The sequence below is a fragment of the Athalia rosae genome, chromosome 7 (genome assembly GCF_917208135.1).
Source record: "Athalia rosae chromosome 7, iyAthRosa1.1, whole genome shotgun sequence".
Taxonomy (NCBI): Eukaryota; Metazoa; Arthropoda; class Insecta; order Hymenoptera; family Athaliidae; genus Athalia; species Athalia rosae.
Window position 1 is genome coordinate 5,418,291 of NC_064032.1, and position 15,051 is coordinate 5,433,341.

The 15,051-nt window shown below is 37.6% G+C and overlaps 4 protein-coding genes and 1 pseudogene across 8 annotated transcripts; 1 reads left to right on the top strand and 4 right to left on the bottom strand.

The window, feature by feature from the left end:
• Nucleotides 1–130: 130 nt before the first annotated feature.
• Nucleotides 131–2,187, bottom strand: LOC105692931 (malate synthase-like). Its single transcript, XM_012412541.3, has 2 exons — nt 1,911–2,187; nt 131–1,825 (listed from the first exon to the last, which is right to left on the bottom strand). The coding sequence occupies exons 1-2, from the start codon at nt 2,185–2,187 to the stop codon at nt 456–458; spliced, it is 1,647 nt and encodes a 548-aa protein (XP_012267964.2). The 3' UTR covers nt 131–455.
• Nucleotides 1,910–5,231, bottom strand: LOC105692870 (asparagine synthetase domain-containing protein 1). 3 transcript variants are annotated; one of them, XM_012412414.3, is made up of 5 exons: nt 4,990–5,231; nt 4,442–4,642; nt 3,454–4,362; nt 2,980–3,392; nt 1,910–2,838 (listed from the first exon to the last, which is right to left on the bottom strand). In XM_012412414.3, the coding sequence occupies exons 1-5, from the start codon at nt 5,065–5,067 to the stop codon at nt 2,664–2,666; spliced, it is 1,776 nt and encodes a 591-aa protein (XP_012267837.1). In that variant the 5' UTR covers nt 5,068–5,231; the 3' UTR covers nt 1,910–2,663. The 3 variants fall into 3 exon arrangements, with proteins under 3 accessions (XP_012267837.1, XP_048514730.1, XP_020712243.1); XM_048658773.1 differs by having other exon boundaries at nt 4,442–4,660; XM_020856584.2 differs by lacking the exon at nt 4,990–5,231 and adding an exon at nt 4,812–4,980.
• Nucleotides 5,232–5,253: 22 nt separating this feature from the next.
• LOC105692750 lies at nt 5,254–9,279 on the top strand. Its single transcript, XM_012412206.3, has 2 exons — nt 5,254–5,436; nt 5,598–9,279. Exon 2 carries the CDS (start codon nt 5,725–5,727, stop codon nt 8,545–8,547), a length of 2,823 nt encoding a protein of 940 aa, XP_012267629.2. The 5' UTR covers nt 5,254–5,436; nt 5,598–5,724; the 3' UTR covers nt 8,548–9,279.
• Nucleotides 8,718–11,041, bottom strand: LOC105692997 (annotated as a pseudogene).
• Nucleotides 11,042–11,058: 17 nt separating this feature from the next.
• Nucleotides 11,059–15,028, bottom strand: LOC105683258 (15-hydroxyprostaglandin dehydrogenase [NAD(+)]-like). 3 transcript variants are annotated; one of them, XM_012395774.3, is made up of 7 exons: nt 14,497–15,028; nt 13,315–13,461; nt 13,064–13,187; nt 12,820–12,926; nt 12,533–12,706; nt 12,310–12,464; nt 11,059–12,204 (listed from the first exon to the last, which is right to left on the bottom strand). In XM_012395774.3, exons 2-7 carry the CDS (start codon nt 13,405–13,407, stop codon nt 12,090–12,092), a joined length of 768 nt encoding a protein of 255 aa, XP_012251197.2. In that variant the 5' UTR covers nt 13,408–13,461; nt 14,497–15,028; the 3' UTR covers nt 11,059–12,089. The 3 variants fall into 3 exon arrangements, with proteins under 3 accessions (XP_012251197.2, XP_020712258.1, XP_048514745.1); XM_020856599.2 differs by having other exon boundaries at nt 11,059–12,221; XM_048658788.1 differs by lacking the exon at nt 14,497–15,028 and adding an exon at nt 14,413–14,434.
• Between the last annotated feature and the right edge of the window lie 23 nt (nt 15,029–15,051).

A 15,051-nucleotide genomic window follows, 5' to 3' on the forward strand; every position in this document is an offset into this window, starting at 1 on the left:
ATATCGCGACCTTAACTTTTTCCCACGACGATCTAATGGTTTGTATTTTATTTCTACTCTCGCTGGTTTATTGGGCCCTTTGAACCCAGGCCTGATAGAACTCGTTCATTTTTATTGGTTTTAAATGTATTCACGAACAACTTCCGCTCGCTCTAATCACTAAATACTATCTCGAATGATAACCACCCTATGGGCAAAAAAATAAGACTGAGAGCTGCCATCTAATGACTAAAACTTAAAGCCAATATTAGGGTCGAAAGGGTGTCCTTATTCTCCAGTCAATGTTCGTTCAAGGTGACAAACTGCGACAGGTTTAAAAATATCTAACAAAGGCAATGTTGTATTATTTTTCTAGAATATCCGGTGAAACGTGTTTTATTGTATTGCGTTGATACTTTTGCCAGAATGATTCTGCGGTCCAAGAGCGAAGTATTCAACAATTTTATCAATGTTAATCACAAGTTGGCGGATAATCTGCGAAATACATGCGTATCATTCAAGTAGGTTGTAATGAATTCAGGAAACTCTCTGTGGTTAACAATGTCCATAAATAAGTCACGAGCGGTGTACAGTTGAAGTTTTGTTTCAAAATTGACCCCGTATTGAGCAATCAGGTCATCGAGAATCTCTGAGGAATAGCGCAGGACCAACTCCCTTGTGAGCATCTGTCCGCTATCTTCAAACGTGGCTCCGTGCCTGATCCACTGCCAAATCTGTGACCTTGAAATTTCTGCAGTGGCAGAGTCCTCGACAGCTCCTTTATATGAGAAGTGTCCCATGCCTTGGAACCAATGAAAAATAAATAAAATGGCCACGGAGATATTATGCCGTACTCCGTCCACTGTTATCCCACCAGTTGGTAGTTTGAGAAGATCAGCCACAGAAACTTCGGTACGCACTCCCGGGTAGCTTATCTGATTCGGATCTGGTCCACCGTGATATTTCCAGAGATCATTAACGTGGGGAACGAGTCCCACATCATATATTATGAAACCGTCAACTCCCATTTTAATCTCAGCTAGTTTACCTTCCAAGACTTTGCTTACTACGGTGTTGGATTTTTTGGAATTTTTATCCTCCGGTAACAACAGCGCAGCCATACCACCTGTCGCATGCGCCTTCCTCTTATGACATATCTGCACTACAAGTTCCATGTAGCGCTTTAAAAAATGGCGATTCATATTGACGTACTTATTTCTGTCAGGCAATACGAACGATTTCTCGTTTCCAAATTTGTTGATTATCGATGCCGCGTAATCCCAAATCCCACAGTTCAACCCCAACGAATGATCTTTGAGACTGAACAACATGTCCTCCATTTCAAAAGAGCTAAGAATATTTTCGATCAACACACAAGCCTTGATCGTACCATGGGGTATCCTCAGCCGAAACTGAGTCCATACAAAAATATCATTCCATAGTTTAGCTTCGCTCGCACCCTCCAGCTTTGAGAGATAAAAATATGGACCGCTTTCACATTCGAACAATATCTTTGCATTGTGAAATGCTAGGAGACCGAAGTCCAGTAGCGGCCCAGGTACCTCTTTACCATTGATGGACATGTTATGTTCGATCATGTTCCATGCTCTAGGCCGTAACATCAGGATCGGTGCTTGTGAAATAGCAGGAACATTCGGGAGTTCACTTCGAACAGCTTTATAAACGTTGTATAATCCGATTATTTGATTTTTCCACGTTGGGCAATGCCCGTCGTCAAAGTCCACTTGAACGCCATCAACTTTACAGCGCAACGCTGTGCTGAAATGATCCAAATTTGAAGGGCTGACATCACCGAGGTCCACGTGACGTTTCTCTGCTCTTTTTCCTGAAAAACATTGATATTTTGAACATGCAATCAACGATAAGTCAGCATGCTTGTTACATTTAGTATTCAAACTAAGCATACTCACCGACCGGAGCAATTTCCCATTTGCTCTTGGTGACGTACGATTTAAAAAATTTTGGAATCTTAGGGTTTTGTTTGAGCTCGTATTTTCTGATGGACCTTGCGTAATACAGCTGATCAACTTTGCGGTCGAAATGGGTGACCAGATCCACCAAAAACTCAATGGCTTCTGCAGTGAATAGTGTATTAAATTCATCTCCTGTGCCTCGCGGTGCGGACCTCAAGAATACGTTAGGCCTGCTCGCGGTTGCAGCATCGTTTGACAAAGTTGTCATTGTCATTTTTCAATATTTGAACAAGCTGAACGAGCTTTTATGTACGAGATTTGATACTCCTGCAACTACTGCAACGTGCCTTTGCCGTCTGAATTACTCAGCCTGACAGCTAACTATATTTATTTATCTGTATGCGACCTTTGTTATCTCAAGCTATTGATTACGAAGACATTTTAGTAATAAGTCGGGAAAAACAACGTCTTTGATTCTCTGTAAATGATTTTCTTATTTATGTTGGTACTCTTGACACAAACAAACGTCCAATATTCTTGTCAGCAAGCGAGTTTCAAAGAGAAACGTTTTATAAATATCAGACAACGTAAGCTTATGATCAATAATGTCACCTCACATTAAAACGGAGTACATGATAATAAAAATAGCGAAAATAGTCGTTGATATGATGCACATCTAATGAGAAAATATCATGATAATATGGTGTATATATTCATGGATTAAAATCAGAGACAATATTGAACTACATTTCACAATCTCTCGGATATATCTTTGGCGTTTTCTTTACTATTGGCAATTCGAGAACCAAACTGAAAGGCTCGTTTTGGAAAGTTGGCAGTACTTTGAAGTCCTAATCGACGAGCGACTAGTCGCAGTAGGAGCTTGTCACCCAATCCAACGGGCATTTGATCCGTTGGATAACATCTACAAGGATTTAATTGACGTTAGTCGACGACAGCCAAAAGGCCAAAAGTTTTTGATACAAAGATTTGCCATTGTGATAGAATGGAAATCTTTATTTCTGCTTGAGATATCAGAATCTGTTTATGTGGCTTTGATAATTACCGTTCCCATGGTTTGAGGCTTTGAACGTATGTGACTAAATTTTCATCCAAATAAGGCAGCCTCGACTGTCTCCCATGATCGGATACAATTCTATCATCTCGTCCCAGATTTCGTTCCGAGATTCTCTCTAACTCAACCTTTAATTCTTGCGTCAACGTGCCCCAGCCTTTGTGTTTCAACGTTGTTCTGTGCCTCATATAACCTCCGAATAATTCATCGGCTCCCATACCAAGAAGAAGTATTCTGGACGAAGATTCATAAGGATGCCCAGTTGGGGTTAAAATACCTTTGGCTTTGCTGGCAAACCAAACCGCACATCCTAAACTGTCGTCCAATATCGTCCGCCGTGGATAAACTAGATTACAAATGTGAGAAGAACGATATTTCCGAAGCTCTAGTTGGGTTACATTCACCTGAAATACTCGTTAAAATGAATATTCTAGTGTATTTCAAATTTGGTGACTTGTTACAGACCTCGATAAAATTCCACTTCCTATTTGGACAAATCCTTTCCAACTCTGCGTAGGTTTGTCTTCCTGTTTTTCTATCGGGTACATCGTAGTTCACCGGTTCAATTTCCTTTGTACCGTTGAGATTTGGATTTACAATTTTTTCGAACGCCACATTCAGTAAATCAATTTCTTCATTTTCCGGCACAAATTGATCAGCGAGAACAGCTAAAAGAGCCGAATCTAATCCACCGGAAAATAGTATACCAATTTTAGCATGCTTGCAATTCACTTGTTCACCACTCAGATGCAACCTCACACAATTCCTGCAGTAGTTGGGCTTTTTTTTTACTCTCACTTCGACAGAGTTTTTTAATAGCCTCAAAATGTTCTCCACTCTACGGTGTACTTTATCATTGTCTAATAATTGTTGCATTATCGCGTTGAAACTTTGATTGCAATCAATATTATTCAAGTATTCAAGGTCTTTGATTTCTGGGTCCAGATGTAAGCTTAAATTAATTTCTGGTTGGACAATTGTTTCTCTCACATCGATATCCATATTCAAATTGGCTTCGAGTTCCTCAATAATATCTGTGAATCTCAAATTTGGCTCCTTCCATGGATAACAAGCTAAATTGAGCTCTTCACTGTTTAAGTCGCAGATAAATATTCCAATTGCTGGCACCTCTACAACGTTTGTCATATTTTTATTTCCGACAGAACACAAAGTCAGCGAGTCTTTATCATCACTTAGCTTAATCAGTAAACTGTGTCTGCCGAACGGATCCCTCCCAAAATATAAACGATTGTTGAGATTATCAAAATATATAAAACTGTACGGCCCCTGGATCTTCAAGAGAGTAGCGATTACGTTCTGGGATGAATTGAAATTCCTGAGCACTGTCAAAGTGTCGCAATCCTTGTCACTCGCCTGGAAAAACATTTTTGGACTACGTAAATCAATGGAAAAATGAAGAATCAGTTTGTATGAATACTCCGATCAAACTAACCAAATTCCCATTGAAAATATCCCCATTCCACAGCAGTATGTTCCCATTGACATCTACACATGGTTGTAGTACGAGGCGACTGCCTTGCATCCATAACACGCTCGCAGCAAAATGGCCATTCCATTCTTTGGTCAATTGCTGAGTAATATCAGTCACTCCGTCTGGTCCTCTGGCGTTTGTTGCATCCTTGCATTTTTCCCACTGAACATACGTGAAAATCTTTTGAATTCATTCATACATTCAACAGACTTCATGGAAGGAGCATCAAGATCTGAGGAATAAAGCCTTCAGAAGTAAAGGTTTTATGAGATGCAATCATAAAAAAAAATGAATAAAACCACAAAAGACATTTGCTCGAACACCGGGTCACCTGTCTCTGCTTTCAAATCCACCGATCACACTTCTTGTGGATTTTTATTGTAATCAGGATTTCCACTGATATTTTATGATCTGCAGAGCAAACTTTGGCGTCGATTCGAAATGGTGTTGCTATAATTCTATAAAGCGGAATGTTGAGGTAGGAAAACGTTATTTAGTCGATCTAATACCTCCTCACTCCTGGAGTCTGTTGTACCTGACACTTGATAATTCTTTGCACGACAAACATAACAAAATATGCCGCACATTTCACCGATAAACAAACTAAACTACAAATCGGGATACTAAACAGAACAAACGTCAGACATGCGCGCGATCAGCCGGTGCAGTCACTCCCGTATGTCACAAAAAATCGAAGAAACTCGACAATTTTTCGAAGCAAGTGCGAGCAGCGCATTTGCTACGGCAATCACGAAAACTAAAGTCTTAAAGTTTCGTTCGCCCATCTCGGAATAGCATTTTCTTGTTATTATATTGTTAACCTAGCAAAGACTTCCGAAATTTTGGAAAAAGTTACCGCGGGAAATAGCCCGGACAACTATTACTGTCAAATATAAAACTGCGAAATTCGGTTTCACGTATACAGCTGCTGGAACGACTGTTGCGTCCTTCTCAAGGTAATTGGTAGTTTGACGTGGTCAATTTCAACCCCTCAAATCCTTTGCTGATCTTTATGCTTATTGTAAATTAAGGGATTAGTATTCAAAGATCTGAGCCATGAACAGCCGCAACTTATTAAAATCTGGTTCGATAGTCACATATCAATTTTCCTTTTCAGATACAGCGCTAAGGCGTCATCCTTGATGAACAAAGCATATGCAAAGAAATAGCGACAAACATGTCGAGTGCTTCTTGACGCAGACACCCCATCCTTTTACTATTGCAACCTGAAAGGACTCTTTAAAATGCCGGGATGTGCTGCGATCGGTTGCAACAACCGCAGCGAAAAAGGCTACAGCATGAAATGTTTCCCTCGTGATCCAAAGCTAAGACAAGAATGGAAAGAAAGAGTGGGTCGGGCCAACTGGGAGCCCTCGAAGAACTCCTTTTTGTGTCACGTTCACTTTGAGCCGGAACAATGGCAGCAGGGGGCAAATGGGAGGCTCAGGTTACGGAAGGATGCAATACCGTCGATATTCACAGAAACCTCAACCAGGAAGTCACCGAAAAAAAGACGACTTGAAAACGAAGAAGGAGATAATACCCTGAAAAATACCACTACCAGACCTTCGGATGATTCTGACAATGATGATTATATGATGGAATACCTTGATGATTGCGAGTATGAAATAGCCTATACGGAGGAACAAAACATAGAAAAGCATATTGCACGCATCAAAGCTAACAGACTACAGATGAAGAAGGCCTATCTCATACGAGCTGGTCAGCAAGGTTTGAAAGGAGTTACCAACCACAAGTCCAAACATGGGATTCACCTGATCTCGGAGAAGGAACTAAAGGGATTGGAGAAAGAAAACGTTATTATTGTATCCGACGACAAAAATCGCGAAATCGGCAAACTCATTCATGACAATGAAAATATTATAATCATTGCAAGGAAAGATAGCGAAGACATTGGTCAGTTTACTGTCGATGAAAATGCACTTGGCCAACAAACTTGCTCGTTTGGAAAAAAGCAGATAGCGAAAATTAAAGCAATACAAAATAAAGATAATTACGACGAAATTGAAGAGAAATTAAACCAGATATGTAACGGAAAAGTCGTTGGTGATGGTCAAAAGATTAGAGAAAAAGATCCACTTTTTCGTGATACTAAATTAGTTCAAACTGACAAGACCAATGAAAAAAATTCGGCGCAAATATCTGACAAAAATACTCATCCGGATAAAGAGATTCCTACGAACGTCGGAATTATTTTTGGAACTGAAAGCGGCGACGAAATTCGACACAAGCATGACGGTAATTTACCAAAAAAGACCCAAGGGCTCCAAGCACCTGTGACAAAAAAAACAATGACAAAAGTTATAGCTGAAAGAAGAGATTCCCCTGAACAAAGCAAAGCCCCTCTTTCAAACAAAACAGACTCGCACAAGCCATTGCACACAGAAAAAATTAGCGTTGTGCCAAATATGAAAGCTGCTATGAATAGAAAACGGAAATTTAGAGAAGAAGTTATGAAGTCTGTTGAGAGAACCATCGCAAATACATTTGAAACTACATTGCAAAATTTACAGAAGAATAGTCAGCAATCACCATCAATAGTTGGAATCGCTCGGGTTGGAAGACCGATCGAAAGAGAAATCAGTGAAGTTAGTTACACATATGAAAATCCTCGGCAGATAGTAGACGATAAATCTGGAGTTGACAACTGTGATCCCTCTACAAAAAAGTCCAAATTTACTATCAAGGTAACCGGAGTTGCAGATGATGTCAATGAAATTATTGAAGGCTTGGAAAACACTTCGAATCATACGCTGGTGCAAAGAAATAGTGACACTGATTCTAGTTGGTTGTTGAGTTGCGAAAATACAGAGAAGAACAATGTTGGCGGGTCTAAAAATAGCCATGAACGAAGCACGGGAAACTCGAGATCAGACGATAATCATACGAGTGAATTCGACGGTAAAGATATTGAAGAGGAATATATCGTTCCCGACAACTTACCACCAAAATATTCTAAAGGCAACCAAAAAAAAGTTACGTCGGATATAAAAACATTATTCAAGCATAATAAAGAATTCATTCATATGGAAGAGTTTGATACAAACTTGGAAAAGAAAGATACAAAAATAGAGCATCCGACTTCGGAAGATGATAACGAACAATCGACACGATTAAAATATTTTAGCAAATCTTGGAATCAATCTAGAAAATCAAAGCAAAAAATAAACACTCAGCAGGAGGTGATAGAAAAGCTAACGAATCAATTGATAACATACCAAGGCCTGGAATCTAAATTGGTGAATTTAAATTTGGAGCTACAAGTGAAAAACAAGGAAATTCAGATGTTGAGGGGAAAGTTGCAAAAAAAATTGCATAATCCAATGCAGGATGGAGCTGACTCCAAAAAAGATGTAGAAATTAAACAAAAGGCAATCATAAATTTAACCCACAAAGTTAACCAATTGGAGGAAACGAACAAACAATTAATGCATAAACTGAGAACAGAGTCCCTTGATAAAAAAATGATTTATCAATCTAAGCAAAAAGATGATCGGATAAAGGAGTTGAACTGGAAGCTGGAGAAAGCGTCAAAGTTTTTAGACAGGGCTGAAAAAAATGCCAACACCTATAAAAGGAAAATGTTGAGTATGCAAACGTTGATTAAAAGACAAAAGGCATTGGACGAAAAACAAAGCCACTTCAAAAAGCTAATGATCGACAATGCTAAGCATGAATTCTCTGAGTCTGCGTTAAACATGGCTATGGATATAAAGAAAACTTGTGGAATGAAAACATACATGAAATTGCTGAGTTACGATTTTCCTTTGCCATCTTTGAGGACCTTGCGTAGACGTTTCCAAAAAGATAATATTACGGGGGACGATTCAGGAGATGAAGAAACCCCTCAAGAACGTCCTGCACATATGAAAGTTGAAAGTAGCCCAGTAGATTTAGGAATATCTCGAACAAATGAATCCGGGGAATCGGAAGTGACAGGTACAGTTCAAGACATTTTTGAAGAAAATAACGATACAGAGGATTTGAACTCCTGCGAGTTAGGGGAACACATTTTTGAGCGTCTAGATAGAGAAAGAATCCCATAGATTTCGTTGATTATGAATTAACTTACCTGCTAAGAGTACATCTGGTTCTCTACGTGTCATGACGACATTCAAAACGTTAGGCTGAATTAAAAGATCTACAGAAATTCTATTCCTGTAGAGTCAGCATAATGTATAGTGAAGTTCAAAACAAGTGTACATATATTATTATGTATTTTGTACTACGACTGAGTTATGAAATTTTAAATTATGTTGACGTGGTCAACTTGTTACTTATCAAGGAAGAAGTATACAAAGTAGAAAATAACAAGTATCTATTCTTTTTTTTTTTTTTTTTTTTATTGTACCCAAAGGTGCTCCTTGGTATTCAGCGAACTAAGATCAAGATATCTTTTAATTATTGTAAAGTGTATATTTTGATGCAATGAGCATAAGGCAGATGCTTGAAATTACATCTGTATCGCATGTTGGTAATTAAGTCAAGCATATTTTATAACCGAAAATTTCTAAGGACACTCACATGATCCATCTATGACCACAGTACACATATAGTTTTAAATTCGTAGTAAGAATTATGTTCAAAATTCTGATTAAACCTTATTTAGCTATTCAATTTTCGTTTAATGTGAGATTAAATTATATCTTAGCTGTTAGTTGTTAATTTTTTGAGCCAATGGAACTATCTGTAGCATTACGGTTTAATCAATATAATGTAATGGTCGTTTCTTATTTCTGATCAAGCGACACCCAAATAATAAAAATAACTTGTTAACAGTTTTGTACCTTCTATATAGCACCTAAGTGAAATATTCTCTTTTTCTTTGTGTATATTTGATCCACTGTCTACCAGGGGTAATAGAAGAATGTTAGTCTTAGGCATTATTGCTTGCAAATCCAACACTGGTGGGTATGCCTTTCCATCACGAACCAAATTTGCTTGATCCTTGTAGACCTGTTTATATGATTTTAAGGAATCGTAGTATAAAGGAAAAGAAAGACATTGCGGTGCTTTAATGAAACGAAGAATTGAGTCCAATACCTGTTGAGTCGCGGTCTTTGCCGCTTCATAATTCCAGTGTTTGTGATCTTCTATCCAAGGGTTTGACGAGTCTTCCATCTGGAGTCTTACCTTGTTTGGACTATTCCGTTGGTTCAATAGAGTGTTGAGATGATTGCAAATCAGTCTGCATACTTTTTCCGGAGTTTGATAGGGAACGATTCTTATCAACAGGTAATAAACATACATATAAGTAAGGAGTACACAATGAGGTGCACTAATAGATCTCTTACCGAGTAGAGAATCTAGCACAAACATTTTTTGGGATGGTCAATTTCTCAGGACATGGACATGGTGGTAATGTTTTGATATGGTGTAAGTTGAAACAGGGATATCGCCATGCATGCATTAGCGTTTGGGAGCAATTAGCATTGTGAGCTAGTTTTCTTACACCAGAATCTTGTCTGTATTCTTCCATGTTCACTTTCAGTTGTGAATAAATCTTCTCCTCATCAGGAGTCAGTTGCGTCATATCTTCGTCAAGTCCAGGAATAGTTAATTTTCCGCTCGAATTGACCAGATGATTGAGAATGAATAATAAATCTTGTAACGGCTCTTGAACTACTCCTCCATACTCGCCACTGTGCAGGTTTTCTGCTAAGCCTTCGATGGTTAAATTGAAATAACAAACGCCTCGAAACGCATATAAAATAGAAGCATATAACGGTCCTGTCCATTGACCATCTGTTATGAGTATGCAATCGATATTTGTCAGAAAACCTGTTTGCAGTCCTTCCAACATTTTTGGAATCCCAACACTTTTGCATTCGTTCATGGATTCTGTTGACGAACCATAGCTGATGAGGTAATGATGACCATGATATACCATGATGACCATGATATGATAATGATACCATTATTGACAGAAAATCAGAAAATGACTACTACCGCAAATTATCTTGATGTTGACAGGCAAATCCATTTCTAAACCTTGGTAGGTATCTATGGCATGGAGAAAGCTCAGCAATGGACCCTTCATTTTTGCAGTTCCTCGACCATACAATTTCCCAGCTTTCTCGGTTAGTATAAAAGGATCCGTCTCCCATTTGTTTGAACGTACTTCAAATACATCCAAATGGCAGTAGTACAAAAGACACTTCTTATGCTTGTCATTCCCCAGGGCCGCCAAAATCACTGTTGGTATTTTCTTCTACAAATATCGAAGCAGAAGACATTTCACTATAACCCAATCTTTGTACAATTTGGCATAGTACAAAAAAGTCCACTACTTAAAGTACCTCAGATAACTGATCATCGAGAAGGTAATTTCCAATGTCTTTCATTTGGACTTTGAATCCTCTGTGAACTAACCGAGCCTGCAGCCACTTTATAGCGGAGTCAATCGAGCTTCGTGCCGAGGGGTTTGAACTAATATTCTGCATTGCAACCATCTGACGCAGCTCCTCGATGAACTCTTTTTGCTTAGAATCAATGTATTTGTAGCATCTTACAATTTGGGATGGGATAGGCATGTTTTGTATGAATGATAGATCTACGACATTAATATTACATGTATTATTGAGCGGTATAATAAAGTTGTAGGCTATTAGAGAGAAGGTATTTTACAGCGTAGTATAATATTGTTCCTATTAGGAATTTGTTTAAAATTGCAAAACTTTCATTTCTTCCTGCAGTTGTTTCAATATGCGATAAACTTGTGCGATTGGTGGTCTATTATCTAGCGTATATGATACCCAAAAAATGAGTACTTTTATTTGATGTGTGACGTTACTTATTTTTTGCTTTTTTTTTTGTTTCGTTATGAAAAGTACAAAATAATCATACGAAAAATAAACGTTTTTCGATAGAATATGTGTATGATGTGTATGATATAATTGTGATGCAAACAAACTCGTCATTTGTTATATTAAGTTACAGGTATGTAATTATTAAATATAGTACCTATGGACTATTATATTCTAGATGGTAGATCATCATAGTCTTATACATCCAGTAGACTATAACTGATCAAATGTGATTAACAGCTGAATGAACCGAAGAACATTTCTGTATTCCTGAGATAAAACAAACAGCAGTTAAAAACGAAATTGATCAATAGCGTTAAATATTTATTGTGTATTGTGTTCGCCAAAAAAAAAATTTTCACTTTAAAAAAAATTCCGAGTACTAAATCTAATTCTAAGAAAAGTGAAAATCCTGTACAAAAATATGCGATACATAAAACACAATCGTGATAATTGAAAGAACTGTGATCGATTTCGACATTCAAACCTGAGCACAGTGCATTCTAATTTCAACTATTTTAATATTTTTTTCTCTAGCTCTAATATAATTTTTTTTTTTCAATCAAATTTAACAACTTTAACCAAGAAAAGTTATCGATAGAATATACATATTATCTGAGCGAACGAAAACTTATATGTGGTTACTTTCACGAAGCATTAGATTCTTCAATCTTTTAATGATCAAATATATTATCATCTAAGAATGCGCATATGTTTGACGTTCATGAGCTACCAATGACGTGTCTCGATACAATAATACAATGGAACGAATATCGAACAATTTAATGATCGGAAAATGCAAGTTGACGAGGTGGCTGACCATTTTCCACGTACCAAACGCTACCACTTTTTCCTGCACTTATAACATGGATTAATGCTTTTGCCACATGCTCCGCCCTGGAAAATAAAATATCCTGATCAAGCTTTTATCTACTTGAAACAAAAGTGAGATGCTTTGTTAAAGTTCGAATAAAAAAATGATGTAATTTTTGCATTGCTTACTTTTGAGGAACTGATGAGGCAGTATCCCTGCACCATACATCTTCGTAACGCGTTGAGAATAACTGTTTACTAACATCCCGGACCAAGTTAGATTCTGTGGCACTGGGACATAACGCCATTACTTTAATACCGGTCAATCCGACGTGATACTGATCCTGTTCATAAATTTTGTTTGAAATAGAATTTAAAAAATTGTACAGTCGATATTTGCTACAAAACTTACGCCATAAGCTCGAGTAAGACCCACTATTGCTGTCTTTGTAGCTGAATATATCGGAACACTGACATAAGGATTGATACTGACATTGCTTCCTGTATTAACAACGATACCGCCACGTCCGCCTCTGTCTGTTCCAAGAAATCGTTGAGCTAGTAGCGTACCACGAATCACACCGTTCTAGAAGATAATTCATATGATTATTTCTCCAAAAAATTTCAAACAAGTCGTCTGCTTGTAACCAAAAAACTTCTTGGATCAAGATTATTTTCAGATGTAATATGGAGTCTTACGAGATTGATGTCAACTTCCAGTTCCCAAAACCGATCATTCATAATTCCTGCATTGTTTATGACAATGTCGAGACGTCCAAATGTTGCAATTGTTGTCCGGAAAGATTCTGAAAATATTTCTCATAACATATAACACTGATCCAAATGAATATGTCCATGTTATTGAGATGAGAAATCATTTGCTATGGACAGTAGGGGTAATTAGATTGTTAAAAAATTGTTAAACTGAAATCACTCGACTCACCTTCGAATTGTGGGTAATCAGTTACATCGCAAGGACAAAATATCACACGATTTTTTCCATGACGTGCACCAAGAGACTCGGCTAATTTTTCACCATTTTCGACATTGATATCACATATTGATACCTGAAAAGTCAGCACTGAATCTCTAGACTATTGATATCATCAGAGAAAGCTCAAATTTTCTGAATTCTTTTCCACCAGAAAAGCTATAAGTTATCATATAATGATCGACGATTTTCAATGGTCAAACCTTTGCCCCGTGATTGAGAAGTTCTTCGGCGTAGGCTTTGCCAATTCCAGAGGCTGCTCCGGTCACTAGGGCTACTCTACCCTGCACTTCCATTCTACAGTCGGCTTTCCCAGAGATTTATAATCCTTCTCAGAGAATTGGGATGTTCTGTAAAATGGATTCAAAGTTTCAAACAACCCATAAGTCTATTCATATCATCCACTGTGTCGATGTATTCAGATTAAAAACGTTACGAGCTCAAGTTTGCTAATAAACCTGGTGAAATGCAGTGGAAGTATTTTAAGCTTGAATTCACAAAATCGAATCTTTTTCTGATAACGAAGGCTTTTGATAATTTCTTGGTACTGTATGAGTCAGTGTAAAAAGCATTAAATGCAATGAATTATGAACAAGATTACAACATTCAAGGTTGCTATAAATATTCCAGAGGTCTTCCGATCTATAATATCGCTTGCACATTTTCTACACCGTTCCAAGGCATAAACAAAAAGAAAAAAATAGTATTGCATAGAAATTGAATTCGCCGTATTTTTTCATTTAGTTTTTATTTGACATCTGTCAAATCTGTCAGAAGACTTTTCGAAGAAATTCGCGCGCGAAATGTAAGCCGACCCTATTCGTTTTTAAAAATTTGATATTATGGCAAAACGATTTAAAAAATTATCGTAACATAATTCGATCACAAGGAATTTAGTGAAACATTCTTATGATAATTCGATATTAAACATCAGCATACATCATATTCTCATTATAATTGTTATAATAATCATAATCGATGCAGAATTGCGAGATGCATATAATTTAGTAGCAAAGAATCTGAAAATTATCTAATTTTAGTGGATGAAAACGAAATGGATTGTTTAACGAATTGTGCAACTGATTTCTTTAGTAACATGATCCAACAAACCGGCTTTAATTCTTTCGATTTCGAGAGAGTATGACATAGAAATAATGCAATATGAAGTGTAATAAAAAAGTGTAATTAGTTACTGACAACAGTCAGTGATATAAACTGGCTATGCGAGAGCTCCGATGAGACAAAGGACTCTTGCGAGTGGATAGAGTAAATAAATATTTACACTTAGTCAATGAACTTACAATTAGAAGAGTGCTATTGCCACTGCAAGCTATCGTGCATTTTGAATGTGAAGATAAACAGTTATCTGAGTTCAAAGTATTTACCTTATTCATCAACTGATTTTCGCCTATATCACTCTGTACGCATATCGATAAAAAAACTATTTATGTTACACCGATTAGAAGAATATTTCAACTCTTATCTATTGGCCAATGTAATTTGCGGCTTTAAAGGTGTGGTTGGTGGCTTGAAAGGTCGAATGCGAGAATATTATCGTAGTGTGTATACTATTATTGATTCGCGCGGTTGCGTGTAACGCGTTCTACGAGCGGTGCGTTCGTGCGCACGTCCGCATGTGCGTAGTGAACTTTCACCGGCTTTAAACTTGAGAAAATTAGAAACCTTCAAATCGGCAGGTTGCCCGGAAATCTGATCGCTTGGCAGTGGGACGCAAAGCCCTCAAGACGTCTTAAACCACCAGGTCCGCGAGGCGATTCTGTCGAACTTGAATATCAAAAGCTGGAATTTGGACCTATTTTTTCTAACGTGTATTCAGATCCCGAAAGTTTACCGTAGATCAATTGTAAGCTTGGGACTATTATAATCTTGTTAGCCAACGCGGAATGGAACGAGCGCAAATTCTGAGAGTAATTATTAGT

Excerpts from the sequence above, each read along its gene's own strand:
- LOC105683258 (XM_012395774.3), bottom strand. The coding sequence starts at position 13,407 with ATGGAAGTGCAGGGTAGAGTAGCCCTAGTGACCGGAGCAGCCTCTGGA. Across the intron at positions 12,707-12,819 it reads TGGAAGTTGACATCAATCTC|AACGGTGTGATTCGTGGTAC; the intron begins GTAAGACTCCAT and ends ATTATCTTCTAG. Across the intron at positions 12,205-12,309 it reads GCCTCATCAGTTCCTCAAAA|GGCGGAGCATGTGGCAAAAG; the intron begins GTAAGCAATGCA and ends TTTATTTTCCAG.
- LOC105692931 (XM_012412541.3), bottom strand. The coding sequence starts at position 2,187 with ATGACAATGACAACTTTGTCAAACGATGCTGCAACCGCGAGCAGGCCT. Across the intron at positions 1,826-1,910 it reads ATGGGAAATTGCTCCGGTCG|GAAAAAGAGCAGAGAAACGT; the intron begins GTGAGTATGCTT and ends AATGTTTTTCAG.
- LOC105692750 (XM_012412206.3), top strand. The coding sequence starts at position 5,725 with ATGCCGGGATGTGCTGCGATCGGTTGCAACAACCGCAGCGAAAAAGGC.
- LOC105692870 (XM_048658773.1), bottom strand. The coding sequence starts at position 5,067 with ATGTGCGGCATATTTTGTTATGTTTGTCGTGCAAAGAATTATCAAGTG. Across the intron at positions 4,661-4,989 it reads CAGACTCCAGGAGTGAGGAG|ATTTTCACGTATGTTCAGTG; the intron begins GTATTAGATCGA and ends TGAATTCAAAAG. Across the intron at positions 4,363-4,441 it reads ATATTTTCAATGGGAATTTG|GCGAGTGACAAGGATTGCGA; the intron begins GTTAGTTTGATC and ends ATGTTTTTCCAG.